General features: G+C 56.2%; 4 protein-coding genes across 4 annotated transcripts; 2 read left to right on the top strand and 2 right to left on the bottom strand.

Moving 5' to 3' along the window:
- Positions 1 to 298: 298 nt before the first annotated feature.
- Positions 299 to 2,011, top strand: IWZ02DRAFT_488891 (uncharacterized protein; the record flags this gene model as incomplete). Its single annotated transcript, XM_066769512.1, has 3 exons — positions 299 to 329; positions 395 to 1,185; positions 1,238 to 2,011. 3 exons carry the CDS (start codon positions 299 to 301, stop codon positions 2,009 to 2,011), a joined length of 1,596 nt encoding a protein of 531 aa, XP_066624451.1.
- Positions 2,012 to 2,943: 932 nt separating this feature from the next.
- IWZ02DRAFT_374684 (uncharacterized protein) lies at positions 2,944 to 5,369 on the top strand (the record flags this gene model as incomplete). Its single annotated transcript, XM_066764775.1, has 5 exons — positions 2,944 to 3,468; positions 3,522 to 3,626; positions 3,683 to 4,615; positions 4,673 to 5,111; positions 5,170 to 5,369. The coding sequence occupies 5 exons, from the start codon at positions 2,944 to 2,946 to the stop codon at positions 5,367 to 5,369; spliced, it is 2,202 nt and encodes a 733-aa protein (XP_066624450.1).
- Positions 5,370 to 9,535: 4,166 nt separating this feature from the next.
- IWZ02DRAFT_488889 (uncharacterized protein) lies at positions 9,536 to 10,196 on the bottom strand (the record flags this gene model as incomplete). Its single annotated transcript, XM_066769511.1, has 3 exons — positions 9,536 to 9,597; positions 9,667 to 9,991; positions 10,113 to 10,196. The coding sequence occupies 3 exons, from the start codon at positions 10,194 to 10,196 to the stop codon at positions 9,536 to 9,538; spliced, it is 471 nt and encodes a 156-aa protein (XP_066624449.1).
- A 155-nt stretch (positions 10,197 to 10,351) lies between these two features.
- On the bottom strand, positions 10,352 to 11,723 carry IWZ02DRAFT_203450 (uncharacterized protein). The gene is made up of 2 exons (XM_066762604.1): positions 11,146 to 11,723; positions 10,352 to 10,988 (listed from the first exon to the last, which is right to left on the bottom strand). Exons 1-2 carry the CDS (start codon positions 11,517 to 11,519, stop codon positions 10,727 to 10,729), a joined length of 636 nt encoding a protein of 211 aa, XP_066624448.1. The 5' UTR covers positions 11,520 to 11,723; the 3' UTR covers positions 10,352 to 10,726.
- Positions 11,724 to 11,735: the final 12 nt, after the last annotated feature.

The following is an 11,735-nucleotide window of genomic DNA, read 5'->3' as shown; positions in this document are numbered from 1 at the left end:
GCTTGTATCGAGGGGATGGCTGCAAGCAGAGAATGCCTGTGTGGCGTAGGCACTGATTGGACCGAGCTGTGCTCGTGATAATTGAAGAGGAGCGTCGAATGTTGCCAGACAGGAAATGGAGGTCGTCAGAGATGAACAGAATCGAAGGAAGTAGTGGGTAGTCAGGGCACGTCGTCACGCCATCACGTGTAGCGTGTTTTTGGTTCAGGTCGGTTCCTCGATTCGGCTGTCGTCATTGCCCGGTCAAACAGCAACCGAGACCGAAAAGTAAACAACGTCCGCGACGCCCCACCACACCATGGACATTGAATCATCACAACAAGCCAAGGGTGAGAGAACAATCAGCCCACCCACAAAGCCCTCGCAAAAGACTGTTACTCACGTTCTGCGCCAGCTCTGTCTCGCCCCGTCGCCTCGTCCGATGGCGCCTACGTCGCATCGCTGCTCGGATCCCGCCTGCAGATTCGCGCAACTTGCTCCCTCTCCATCGTCCGGAGCATACCGTTACCTTCGACCCTGAACGTCAAGAACCTGCCCATAGTACGATGGTCGCCGCTACACAGCCATTCCGATCGTATACACAGAGTGTTGCTCGCCGATGAAACAAATGTTCGCGTTTGGGACCTGCGCGACGGCCAGTGGTCGGCCGTCATAAACAATGGCAGCGGGGGCATGGGCAAGATTGTCAATGCCGAGTTTGGCCCTTCGGCAGACGAGGTGCTGGTCTTTTCGGACTTTGCTGCGCGACTGACTGTCTGGTCTCTCAGCGGTGGACGCAGCGTCGAAATCAAGGACCCGAAATTTTCGAAAGATGCGGCGAGCATCTGTTTCAAGCCGGGGGACGGAGTTTTGGCGCTGCTGTCGAGACCAGGCTCCCAAGATACGCTCACGCTTCACGCCCCAAAGACTTATCTCGTCCTCAAGACGGTGGCGCTTCCAAGCACCGATGCTCGGGGACTAAAATGGAGTCCTGACGGCAAATGGTTGGCAATATGGGATACTCCGAGCATGGGCCTGCGCGTAATGATCTACACAGCCGACGGCTACCTATACAGAACCTATACCGGTGAAGACGACGGTGGACTGCGAGGATTGGGGATCAAAACAGTCAGCTGGAGCCCCAAGTCGGATTTCCTCGCCGTCGGAAGCTACGACAGCAGAGTCACGCTTCTTGGAACTCGCACGGTAAGATGAAATCATGCAGAGAGAAGTCCAAGATTGGCTGACCTGGCCGCAGTTCTCGCCAATAGTGTTTCTCGATCATACGCCTTTGGTACAGCTTGCTGGGGGGAACGTATGGCAAGAACAGGTACCCGCAACATCGAAACGCGATTACACCATTGCAGCGCAGCCGATCGAAGCTCCGGTAGTACCAGCTACAGCGTCCCAGCCCTTGTCAAAAGTGGGGATATCCGTAGTAATTTTCAATGGAGATGGGACTCTGGTGGCCACTCGCGACGACTCTATGCCGACGTGCGTCTGGATATGGGATCTCGCCCGGCTTGCCGCCCGGACGGTGCTCATCCAGCACGCACCGGTCAAGAGCTTATCTTGGCATCCAAACATTCCAAACCTGCTACTGGTACAGTGCGCGCACGATGAGCCGGTGGTGTATTTGTGGGAGGCGGCCGAGAACCGGCCGCGTATCGTCAAGACAGCATTCAAAAAGTCGAATGGGAAGATGGAGGCGGGCTGGCTAGCAGGAAATGTGCAGCGCAAGCCGGCGCTGCTGTTTGGGGATCTTCACGGCTTCATTACGCTATGGCCAGACGGAAAAGACACGATCCTCAAGTTTGACCGCTCGGAGAGCCGGCCAGGGACCCCGGGAAGTGCCAACGGCAGCGACGACTCGCTGTACAACATTCTGACGGGGCGGACGCCAATGCCGGCGCTGGAAGATTCGACCAACTACGAGGACATGGAGGAGTCGGGGGACAGCGTGGAGCTCGAAGACACGTTCCACGGCAAAGGGCAGTTGCAAGAAACTTTGGGAGAGTCGGAATGCTTCTGAGTTCTGACGCAGAGCAGCGAGCGGTTGGCGTGTAGGCGCATTTTGGTCGGTGCGGTGGCCTGGGCTTGGATGGTGGGCGCCAGTAGGCACACGGAGCCGGGGCGCACTTGGGCTGTTTGTTGGTTGCGGAGTTTTGTTCCTTGGGTGATGGTGCAGCATGTCTGATTAGACAAGTATTGAATAGCAAAATGGCGACGAGCCGTTGACAAGACTTGAGATGATGGCGGGCGTCAAAGGGCCAGGTGAGGGCGGCGCGGACCCAAGGACCCCACGGCGGCGGGGCTTGCGCTGGGGGCCATTGAGCGAGGGTGGAGGGTCGACGAGAGTGGTGATGATGTCGAGGAGAAATAGGATGTGTAGGATGGAGGGCAGAGCAGGCTGAGCTCAGACGCGAGTGTGGCACGCATTTGTGGAGTGTTGGTTGAAGTTCTAACCGATTTGGAGCAGTGGCTCAGTCGGCCGCAGTCAGACAGGACGAGGGCAAGAGCACCGCAAGAACACGCCAGGCCTAGATTCAAAAGCACATGGCATCTCCTCCGCCCTCTCTCTACCTCCTTATGCATCTCCAGCCTTAAGTCGTCGTCGTCCTTTGTTCTTCGTGCACATCAAAGAGCCTGCCAGCTCGCCTTGACTTCACCTCACCGCCAACGACACGATACGACACGACACGACCCGACCCGACCAGACCAGACCAGACCAGACCATACAGGTACATGTAGGTGAGCCTGCATGTCTCTTCATCCAAGGCTGACTTTCGCTAATTTTGCCTCGTCGTCCTCAGCCGCAGCCCCAGTCGATTCATCCCTCCTCAGCGCCCGCCTGCCCCGTCTGCCTGCCGAGCGTCTGACCTCGCTTTGCGCCCCCAAAACGCCCATCTCTTGGTTCCCCTCCAGCCTTTTTACTCTCCCTCCTCGTCCTCCTTTCCGTCTTCCATGTCCCTCTCCATGAACTCCAGGCTCAAGAGCTTCCTCTCGAGAGATAGAGATTCTCACCGTCGGTCTACGCAAAACCTTGCGGCCCAAGGAGCCACCAATACTACCCCGCCTCCGGGAAGCGCAAGCTCGTTATCCCCGTCCAACCCTGGCAGCTCCTCATCGACTTCTCTCCCCACGATGAACCACCCCAATTCCTCCGTTCCCGCAGGACGACCACCCTCGTACACACTCGCTCCGCCTGGCACTCTGGGTGCGCAACAACAAAACACTGGTCGCACTGCGAGCCCAATGCCGCCCCCACCTATCAACACCGCTCCGCAGGGTCACTATACGCATCCGCCCGGCCAGATATACCAGCCTGCCGCCGGTCCTCCCGGATACCCTCCCCACGCGCAGCACCCGGGCTACCCTACCTACCCAAATGCTCCACCAGCTGGCCCCCAGTCCTTTACAAGACCGGCCCCAGTCGAGGCTGATGGCCAGGGGCGGAGCAAGGCGCAGTTGATTGTCGGCATAGACTTTGTACGTCGGCACACACAGACTTATCAAATTCGTGTCGACTGATGTATCTTTAGGGAACCACCTTCTCCGGCGTAGCCTTTGCTTTTGCAACAAACAACGAGGCCAAAGAAGACATCATCACCGAGTGGCCCGGTGCCGGAAACCAGACAAAACACAAGGTGCCATCTCCCCAAGGCTGAAAGTTGGCTGGTTGGTAATCCTGACAAATTGCTAGATTCCGACGGTGCTGTACTACGACCAGTACCAAAAGGTCGTTGGGTGGGGGCCAGATATTGCCGATGCTCTGGCCCACACTGGTTATCCCAAGCCCGGCGTCCAGAAGGTAGAGTGGTTCAAGCTTCAGCTGATGCTGTCGGGAAACACCTACATCGACCCCATCAACTTGCCGCCTCTTCCTCCGGGCAAGTCTGAGATCGATGTCGCCGCCGACTACCTCTTCCATCTCCGCCAGGCCATGCGCAACTACCTGCAAAAGACCTTGGGTGATGTATTCAACAGAGAGGAGCGGAACATCCGGTACTACCTCACTGTTCCCGCCATTTGGAACGATGCCGGAAAAGCCGCAACCAGGGCGGCCGCCATCCAGGCCGGTTTCCTGCGCGATGAGAACGACAACCGTCTGACGCTGGTTTCCGAGCCCGAAGCTGCCGCCATGTTCTGCTCTAAGACAGGCTTGCTCAACCTCAAGGTGCACGATGCCGTACTGATTGTTGACTGTGGTGGTGGTACGGTGGATTTGATTGCCTACGAGGTCGAAGAGGAGCAGCCATTTTCGGTTGCAGAGTGTACTACTGGTTCTGGAGACTCTTGCGGTTCCACGGCACTGAACCGCAACTTTAGCAACATCCTGCGTGCCAAGATTCGCAAGATGAAGCTCCCGGATGGCTCCAAAACGGCCGGAAAAGTCTATGCCAAGTGCATCATGGACTTTGAAAACCGAATCAAGGCTGACTTCCGGAACAACGGCCAGAAGTGGGCCGTCGACGTTGGCATCGAGGCCGAGTTTCCCGAGGCGGGTATCGAGGACGGCTACATGACCTTTACAAACGAAGAAATCCTGCAGTGTTTTGAGCCGGTCGTCAACCGCATCTTGGAGCTTGTGCGCAACCAGATTATTGCCATTCAGGCTCAGAACAGATCACTCCATGTAAGATCCTGAACGCCATTGCAGCTTTGAGCCCCAGCAGTACTAATAGCCATGCAGAATATTCTCGTTGTTGGCGGTTTCGGTGCGTCTGAGTACCTGTTCCAACAGATCAAGCTCCACGTCCCTCCGCAGTTCCAATCCAAGGTCGTTCGCCCCATGGACTCGGTCGCCGCCATCGTCAAGGGTGCTGTTACCGCTGGCATCACTGAGAGAATTGTCACCCACCGCGTGGCTAGGCGACACTATCTTATGGCCACCCTTCAGCCCTTCAAGGAGGGGCATCACCCAGAACAGTATCGGGTGCCCTCTCTGGACGGCAAAGACCGCTGCAAATTCACTCGCCAAATTTTTGTACAAAAGGGCCAAAGAGTTAAGATTGGCGAACCCGTCAAGGTTTCGTTCTTCCGCCAAGTGGCACCTGGCGCAACTCTCATGTACGAGGATATCCTCTACGCATGTGATGACGACGTCTGCCCTGAGTACGTCAAAGATCCTAGTAAGTTACCAACCTGTGCCACCCAATGACGCAGCTTACTTACATGAAATGTCTACAGGGATAAAGGAGGTGGTCACGCTCACGTCAGACCTTTCGCGGAAGAATCTCGAAAAGGACTTTGAGCGTATGGACACGCCTCAAGGAACTTTTTACCGCGTCTACTTTGACATTTACCTCACGCTCGATGGCTCCGAATTCAACGCCGAACTGGTCTGCCAAGGCGAGGTCATGGGAAGGTGTACGGCGCGGTTCCGTTAAAAAAAAAAAAAAGGTTTCGTTTCTTCGGCTCAGCTGGTTTGAAAATGTTTCAACTGATGGCTTTTGTTTCAAACAAAGGAAGAGGAGGCGAAAGACGGCCGAGAGATGAGATGCGAGCTACATGTCTTCAAACCGGTGTGCCGCTACGCTCTGGAGGGTGAGCCGACAACCGCTGGCCCCTGGCCTTTCGTCGCCCCTTTGACAATGTTCGATTGGGCTACTCGTTTTAATTACTGGTCCCTGATCGCCGTTTTGTTTCTTTCTTCTGCTTTTTGCTTGGTTTAGTACTGACATACCCCAAAGTTCTTCCTTTCTCTCTTGCCTTCTTTTATACATCATTTTTCCTACGCGCCGTTCCCCCGTTTCTCTTCGTCTCTTGGCAGTCTTGAAATGGACGCCACAACAGGCCCTCTAGTTTCACATGCTATTGTTGCACTCGAGTTCGATTCGGAGCTTCAGAGATTGGTTTTGACCGTTGCCTACCTCGCCAGCCAGACCAATTCACACAACCCTGTGTTGCGCTTTTCCTTTTTTTCACGAAGCGGGCGATGAGGCGGTTCACATTGCGGGTCGTATTATGACTCATGACTGTCATCAAATCTGGGTGCGTCTTGTTGCTGTGCGGCGTCAAACACCACCACGGCGGTATCAATGGGTGCGAACGAGCGGTGGTGGTGGCGGCTCAGAGGCGCGAGGCGTGTATTGTCATCATGGCTGTTGTTGCAGTTGCAGACAGGCGGGCGATTATTTGGCTGGTGGTTACCTTGGTACCTACATGTAGTAGATGGAGGTAGTGATTGGGTGAGTGAGTGAGTGAGTAAGTGTCGAACCGAATCAATGGATAAGGGATCAATGAGATTTGATTCTCCTGTTACGGCACTGTTTCGTGCGGTGGTTTGAATTGCGTCCGTGGATGTCTCATCGGGACTGTCTGTCACTTCACGCTCGCTCTTGCGTTCGGGTTCTTGACTCTGCAGCGCAAGTGCTTCCATCGCCAGACGGCAGTCAACGTTCAACAGCCAACACCTCGACCACCTCAATCATCACGAGGACCGCTTTAAAAACAAACCATCCCGATCCATCTTGCCAACCCTACACCACTCAAAACCCCTTCGTCCCTCCCCAACCCCACTCCTCCGTCCGCCAGACGCATCCACAGCGAGCGAGCGAACCAGCGGCAACCGGCCCGCGCTCCGCCGCCGCCCCCGCTGCCGGGCGAGCGAGGGACAGGACAGGACAGGACAGGTCAGAACAGGTCAGGTCAGGTCAGGTCAGGTCAGGTCAGGCTGCGGTAGCTGCGCGGGGACAGGAGGCGGGCGGGTACGGCGGGCATAGCGGGTAAGGTGCCGGGGAGGGGGGGGGGGAGCAGAGCAGGGATGTGGAAGGGTTGGGATGGGGTGGGGGGACGGGAGGAATGGGAGGAGGGTCACTGTCAAAAGCCGAAGCACCAGGGTGTGTGTGTGTGTGTGTTTTGAGAATAATTACGGGAGAGGCGTGAGGGTTCGCAGAGCGTGTACCATGCTGTTGGAAAGGTCCTGAGCTGCAGTGCTGTGCTATCCACTACCACAGCAGGTACGCACCTAAGTACATGTATGGAGCAGTCGGCCCGGGGGGGGGGGGGGGGGGGGGGGGGGGGGGGGGGGGGGCCGTGGTTGCTGGTGACGTCACGGCCGCTGAAGCGCGACCTGAGGTACCTACCTACATAGGGGTCCCCGCCGTTTCCCGGCTCATTTCGAGTGATGGTGCGGGTGGACGGAGATGGCTATGTACACAGGTAGGTAGGTAGGTAGGTAGGTAGGTAGGTCAATACACACCTAGTCTAAGACGGGTGCCACCGCCCATGCAAGTTTGAAGCTGGAGAAACCGTGGATGGATGGGTAGGCAGACGAGCACCGGACTCATTCCAAGCGACTCCTCGTCTCTCACGAAGCACATGAGACACCAATCGCATATTAACCTTACTCTTCACAGAAGCAGATCACCACATATACATCTAGCCAGCCCGTGTGATCGACACAAAAGCTATAAAGCTTCTTTGGTCTGGATGGAGCGCATCCACGCGCTAGGTATGCTGCTTAATTCACACCGACCAACGGTTCCCCGATGTCGACGCTCTGACGTCTTTGTCTGTCAGAACTGAAGAGCAGCTCAGAGTTTAAAGAGTAAGGTATTTATTTGGGAGGGGGATTTTCAAGGTGATCAGCACTGAGTGATTGGTCTTGGCGATGCAGTGGGAATCATCAATGGCCTGTTGGGTTGAATTGGCTTCTTGGATGCGTAGGTAAGGTATGTAGATAGATACCTGTACTGTGCGGACGTCGTGGTGCGTTCCGGGCAGGGAGGGACACGATTGCCGTACTTCCGTCGTTTTCGGGTTCTCTAGAGGTCTGCTGAGGCCCGCTTTGCTGTACGCTTCCGCTGTGAGTACTGTAATGGTAGAAGTGTTGGGAGAGGAACTGGAATGGCCCATAACGTGCACACATACTCGACCAATTTGCTCCATCCATCAGCGCTCCAACATAACAGCGTCTGTTAGAAGTTACCGAGCTAGTTCAGCTTACGAGCCCACCTCCTAGGTGCATGTCCCTACATGTCAGCCACAGCCCTGCCTAGGTAGTATGTGGATGCATGCATGCAGCCAGAGCAAACTGTTCCCGACAGGCCTTTTGCCTTGCGAACTAGGTACCTAGATGAGTAGTACCCTGGACGTGCAGATCCATTGCTGCAACCATGCATGCACCCAGTTTACCTGGATGCACCTGGCCTGCCTCCTCGCCTTCTCGCAGTGTCCTCGCTGCTGCTGCTGCTGCTGCTGCTGCTGCTACTGCTGCTACCACTTTGGCATTGCGAAAATTTGTCCCAAGGCGATTGATTGAGCGGTGGCGGGTGGACAGACACGACTGCGACCTCAACTCAGCCAGCCAGCCAGACAGCGCGAACCTGCCATGCGCACTCTTCAAGCACATATACCTTATTTCTCTCCTCTCACCGTCCCCCAATCACCTCGCTACTGTAATCACACCGCAAGGCCACGTCCCGTCCTCCGCCAGCCAGCAAGGAACGAACGAACGAAAGAACGGCAGGGCAGCTTCTCACTGCCTACCTAACTCACTCACACCAGACACGGCGCGCCGCCCGCTGCTGCTCGATGACGGCGGCGGCGGCGGCACGCCTGATCGTCAAGCAGTCGGACCGTGCGAGCGAGCGAGCGAGTCGAGTCGAGTCGAGTCGCGTTGTGTCCATCGCGGGCGCGTCGATGCCTGCGCTTGGTTGATCTAACCGCGAGCCCGGCTTGCAAGTTCAGTATCGCGTACGCAGATGATGGATTGATGGCGATGGAGAGAGCGGCGCAACGGTGGTGATGGCGGCGTTGTTGCGTGTCTGTGTGTAGGTTGATGCAGCAGAGGCCAGCAAGGAGCACCTGGGGCTGGGTCTGGCGGTGCGGTGCTGTGGTCCAGCGGTGGGTGGTGCGAGGGTGGTGTGGGGGATCCGCGGCGCGGCGCGGCGTGCGGAATGCGGGGTGCAAGGGGTTGTTGGTTCGACAAACGGTCGGTGGTTTGGCTGGTGCAGGGACAGACGGACAGATAGACGTGCAGGGCGGGACTTTGCAGCTTGAGTGCCTGCCTGCCAGCCACCTGTCGTGATGGTGTTTCGAAACGGGGTGACTGTCGCTTGTCGCGCTCTTTTCTTTTTCCTCTCCTTCTTTCATCTTTGCACTGTGTCATGTGCTTCACCGACTAATAGCCCCTACTTGTGGTCGTCAGCGCATCTCAATTCATTGTACAGTAGGTCCGTCAGGTAGTGTATTCTCTCATCATCATTGCCATTGCTCAAGGCAGACGGTTGTGGTATCTAGCCTAAAACCAGTCGGCAGCATTCCAAAGCACTGAAACCAATCAAAAGAAACAGTCGAGCAAGCCTGCTCTGACAGACCCCCTTCCCTTTTTTTTTTTTTTTTTTCTTGTTCATCATGGCTGCCAGTCTCCGTGCCCACGCACTTGTTCATTCGGAAAAGGGGAAAACCGTCATGTCGACTTGGAGGAAGGAAAAACCAAAATCAAGCCGCCTGGGACCGAGTTGTGATTCTCGTGATGGAACTCCACAGAAGATTATGATGGACAGGGCTGCTGAGTCGACGACGAAGCACTACCTGCGAAGGGAAGTGTTCAGATTTCGTTGTCGTTGTAGCCGGCAGCGTCAGCGTACGCCTCGCGAGCCACTGCTTCGTCTGTTTTCCCCAATTGCAGTCAGCCACGCACGTTCCAAGACACAGACGTACATTTTTGAGGATGCTTACCGTCGTCCAGATTGTCAGTGTCGTCGTCCTCGGGCGTCTCCTCCCTCTTGATCGCGCCACGCTTGCCCTTGGCTCCGCCCTTGCCGTTGGCTTTCGCCTTCTTCGTGGGGCTTTCCGCGGTAGCGCCAGCGGTCTCGTCGTCGTCCTCCTCGACATTGCGCTTCTTCTTGCGGCCGCCGGGAGTCTTGGGACGCGGACCGCTGCCGGGGGCGGCGGTGCCGGCGGGCATGTTCGCGCTCAGCTTCTTGCGGATGGCACCCATCGCGTTGGAGGCGCTGCGCGGGTTTGACATGCCGGCCAGCTGAGCCATGAGATTGTAGTCGATCTGCAGAACATGTCAGGTGATGCTGCGAGAGCGAGTCGCGAGAGCGAATTGAAGAGGTGAGGGGGACGCAATGAGACGAGGCTGGCAGTGATGCGCGCAGTTGTCAGTGAAGGTGACTTACATCGGAAGGGTTGCGCATGGCCTGGAAAGCGCATGCCATGAGCTGCATCTCGCGCTCGGTGAAAGTCTTCTTGACTTCAGACATTGTGGAAGCAGAAGGACGTGTAAGTGTTCGAAGCAAGATGGAGCTGGAAGAGTTGAAGAGGCTGAGGAAATGCGGATGTTGAAGGCAGTTGATTTGAGTGGAGGCAGAGAAGAGATGCGGGTGAGTGTGTGGCTTAAGTATGGACGACGGATCATGAAGTGATTTTTGCATGCTTCACATGCCGTTGAGCATACGCGTTACGCGCAAGATCATGTTGACGACTAATCTGGCCTGTCAAAACTTACGTGCCTCTCTGCACATTTGCAAGGCACTTCCGTAATGACACACGATGTTCGAGGGCACCGGCACATGGGCATGAATTGGAGCGTGAGTGCCACCATGTCCTCTAATATGCATAGGCATCCGTGCTCAGCGCCTATGTAAAGCTTCTTGCTGGCCAGCTTTGAACGCGAAGGACGTGTGGTGTTGAGTTTCGAAAGTCGTTGCCATGATTCTGGCTGCTTGCATGTCGCTAACAGCAACCAGGGCCGCCCGCCAGCGTCGATCTGTTTACTCCCCACTCTCGACTTTCATTGCCTTGCATGAATCCACAAGAATCTTTCCCAAAGCGTATCGTGTTGCACTTCGGCTACGTCTGCGCCAGATATGCCTCTGGACGTCTTGACAACCCCTCCGACATCGAGTCGAAACGCAATCTCGGCTGCCCTTGATGGAATCCAGCCATCCATCGCTGACCCTCTTGCAGTTTGACGGACCGATCCGCCGTGTCCTGCGGAGAAAGCTGCGGCCATTGCGTCCTTGGGACGGACGATGCCCGAACTTTTGGCGGTTCTATCAATAGAAAGAGTCAGGACTTCCTTTCACGCGGATCACAAACGGCACAGGGCAAGGTCGTTGAGAAGATATTGCTGTCTTAGACCGGGGGCTGAGCACATCCAAGCGAATGTCTCTCAGATTGCCATTGCACCGCCCATCCCTAGAAAACCACCTTGATGAGTTGCAAGTCGGCGTGGAGCGGAGGAGCAGTCGTCGGCCAGAAAGGCGGCGTACAAGGCAGGGCTGGGCCTGTGGACAATGACAGACCTGCACACAGGATCGTACCAGGGGCTCTCCTTGGTCCACAAAAAGGGAAACCTGCCCCACAACCCGACAGCCCAGAACTGGGTCAAGCCTGAGACGGAATATTGAAGTTGTTGTGCTCGTCACCGGCGACTTGCCACCATGGACTGGACCGGTGCGGAGAAGGGAGCAGCAGAGAGTTAAGATTTCGGTCGAGAGGGCAGAAAGACGGGAAAAGTCGCCACCGGAATCGCGGTCAGCCGCAGGGTTCAGGTGGATTCGCAAGAGGGCCCTTGTTGGCATCAGTCACAGTGAAGCTGGGAAAATGTTTCCCTCAGGTGGTGCCAAAGGGAAGAGTGCCGCAGCGCTGCAATGTGGAGAGTGGAGAGCGATTGCCTGACCGCCCCCGGTGGCGCCGGCACCCCTGCCCGAATTTCTTTGCACTGAGCACCGCACAGCTCCTGCGCCGCATAGCCTGTGCAACACTATAACCCACCCTCTTTTGCTATATCTCGTCGA

This window comes from Phyllosticta citriasiana (genome assembly GCF_038021145.1).
Source record: "Phyllosticta citriasiana strain CBS 120426 chromosome Unknown IWZ02scaffold_4, whole genome shotgun sequence".
NCBI classification, from domain to species: domain Eukaryota; kingdom Fungi; phylum Ascomycota; class Dothideomycetes; order Botryosphaeriales; family Phyllostictaceae; genus Phyllosticta; species Phyllosticta citriasiana.
The sequence above is the reverse complement of the archived record's forward strand: the minus strand, read 5'-3'. Positions and strand labels throughout refer to the sequence as shown.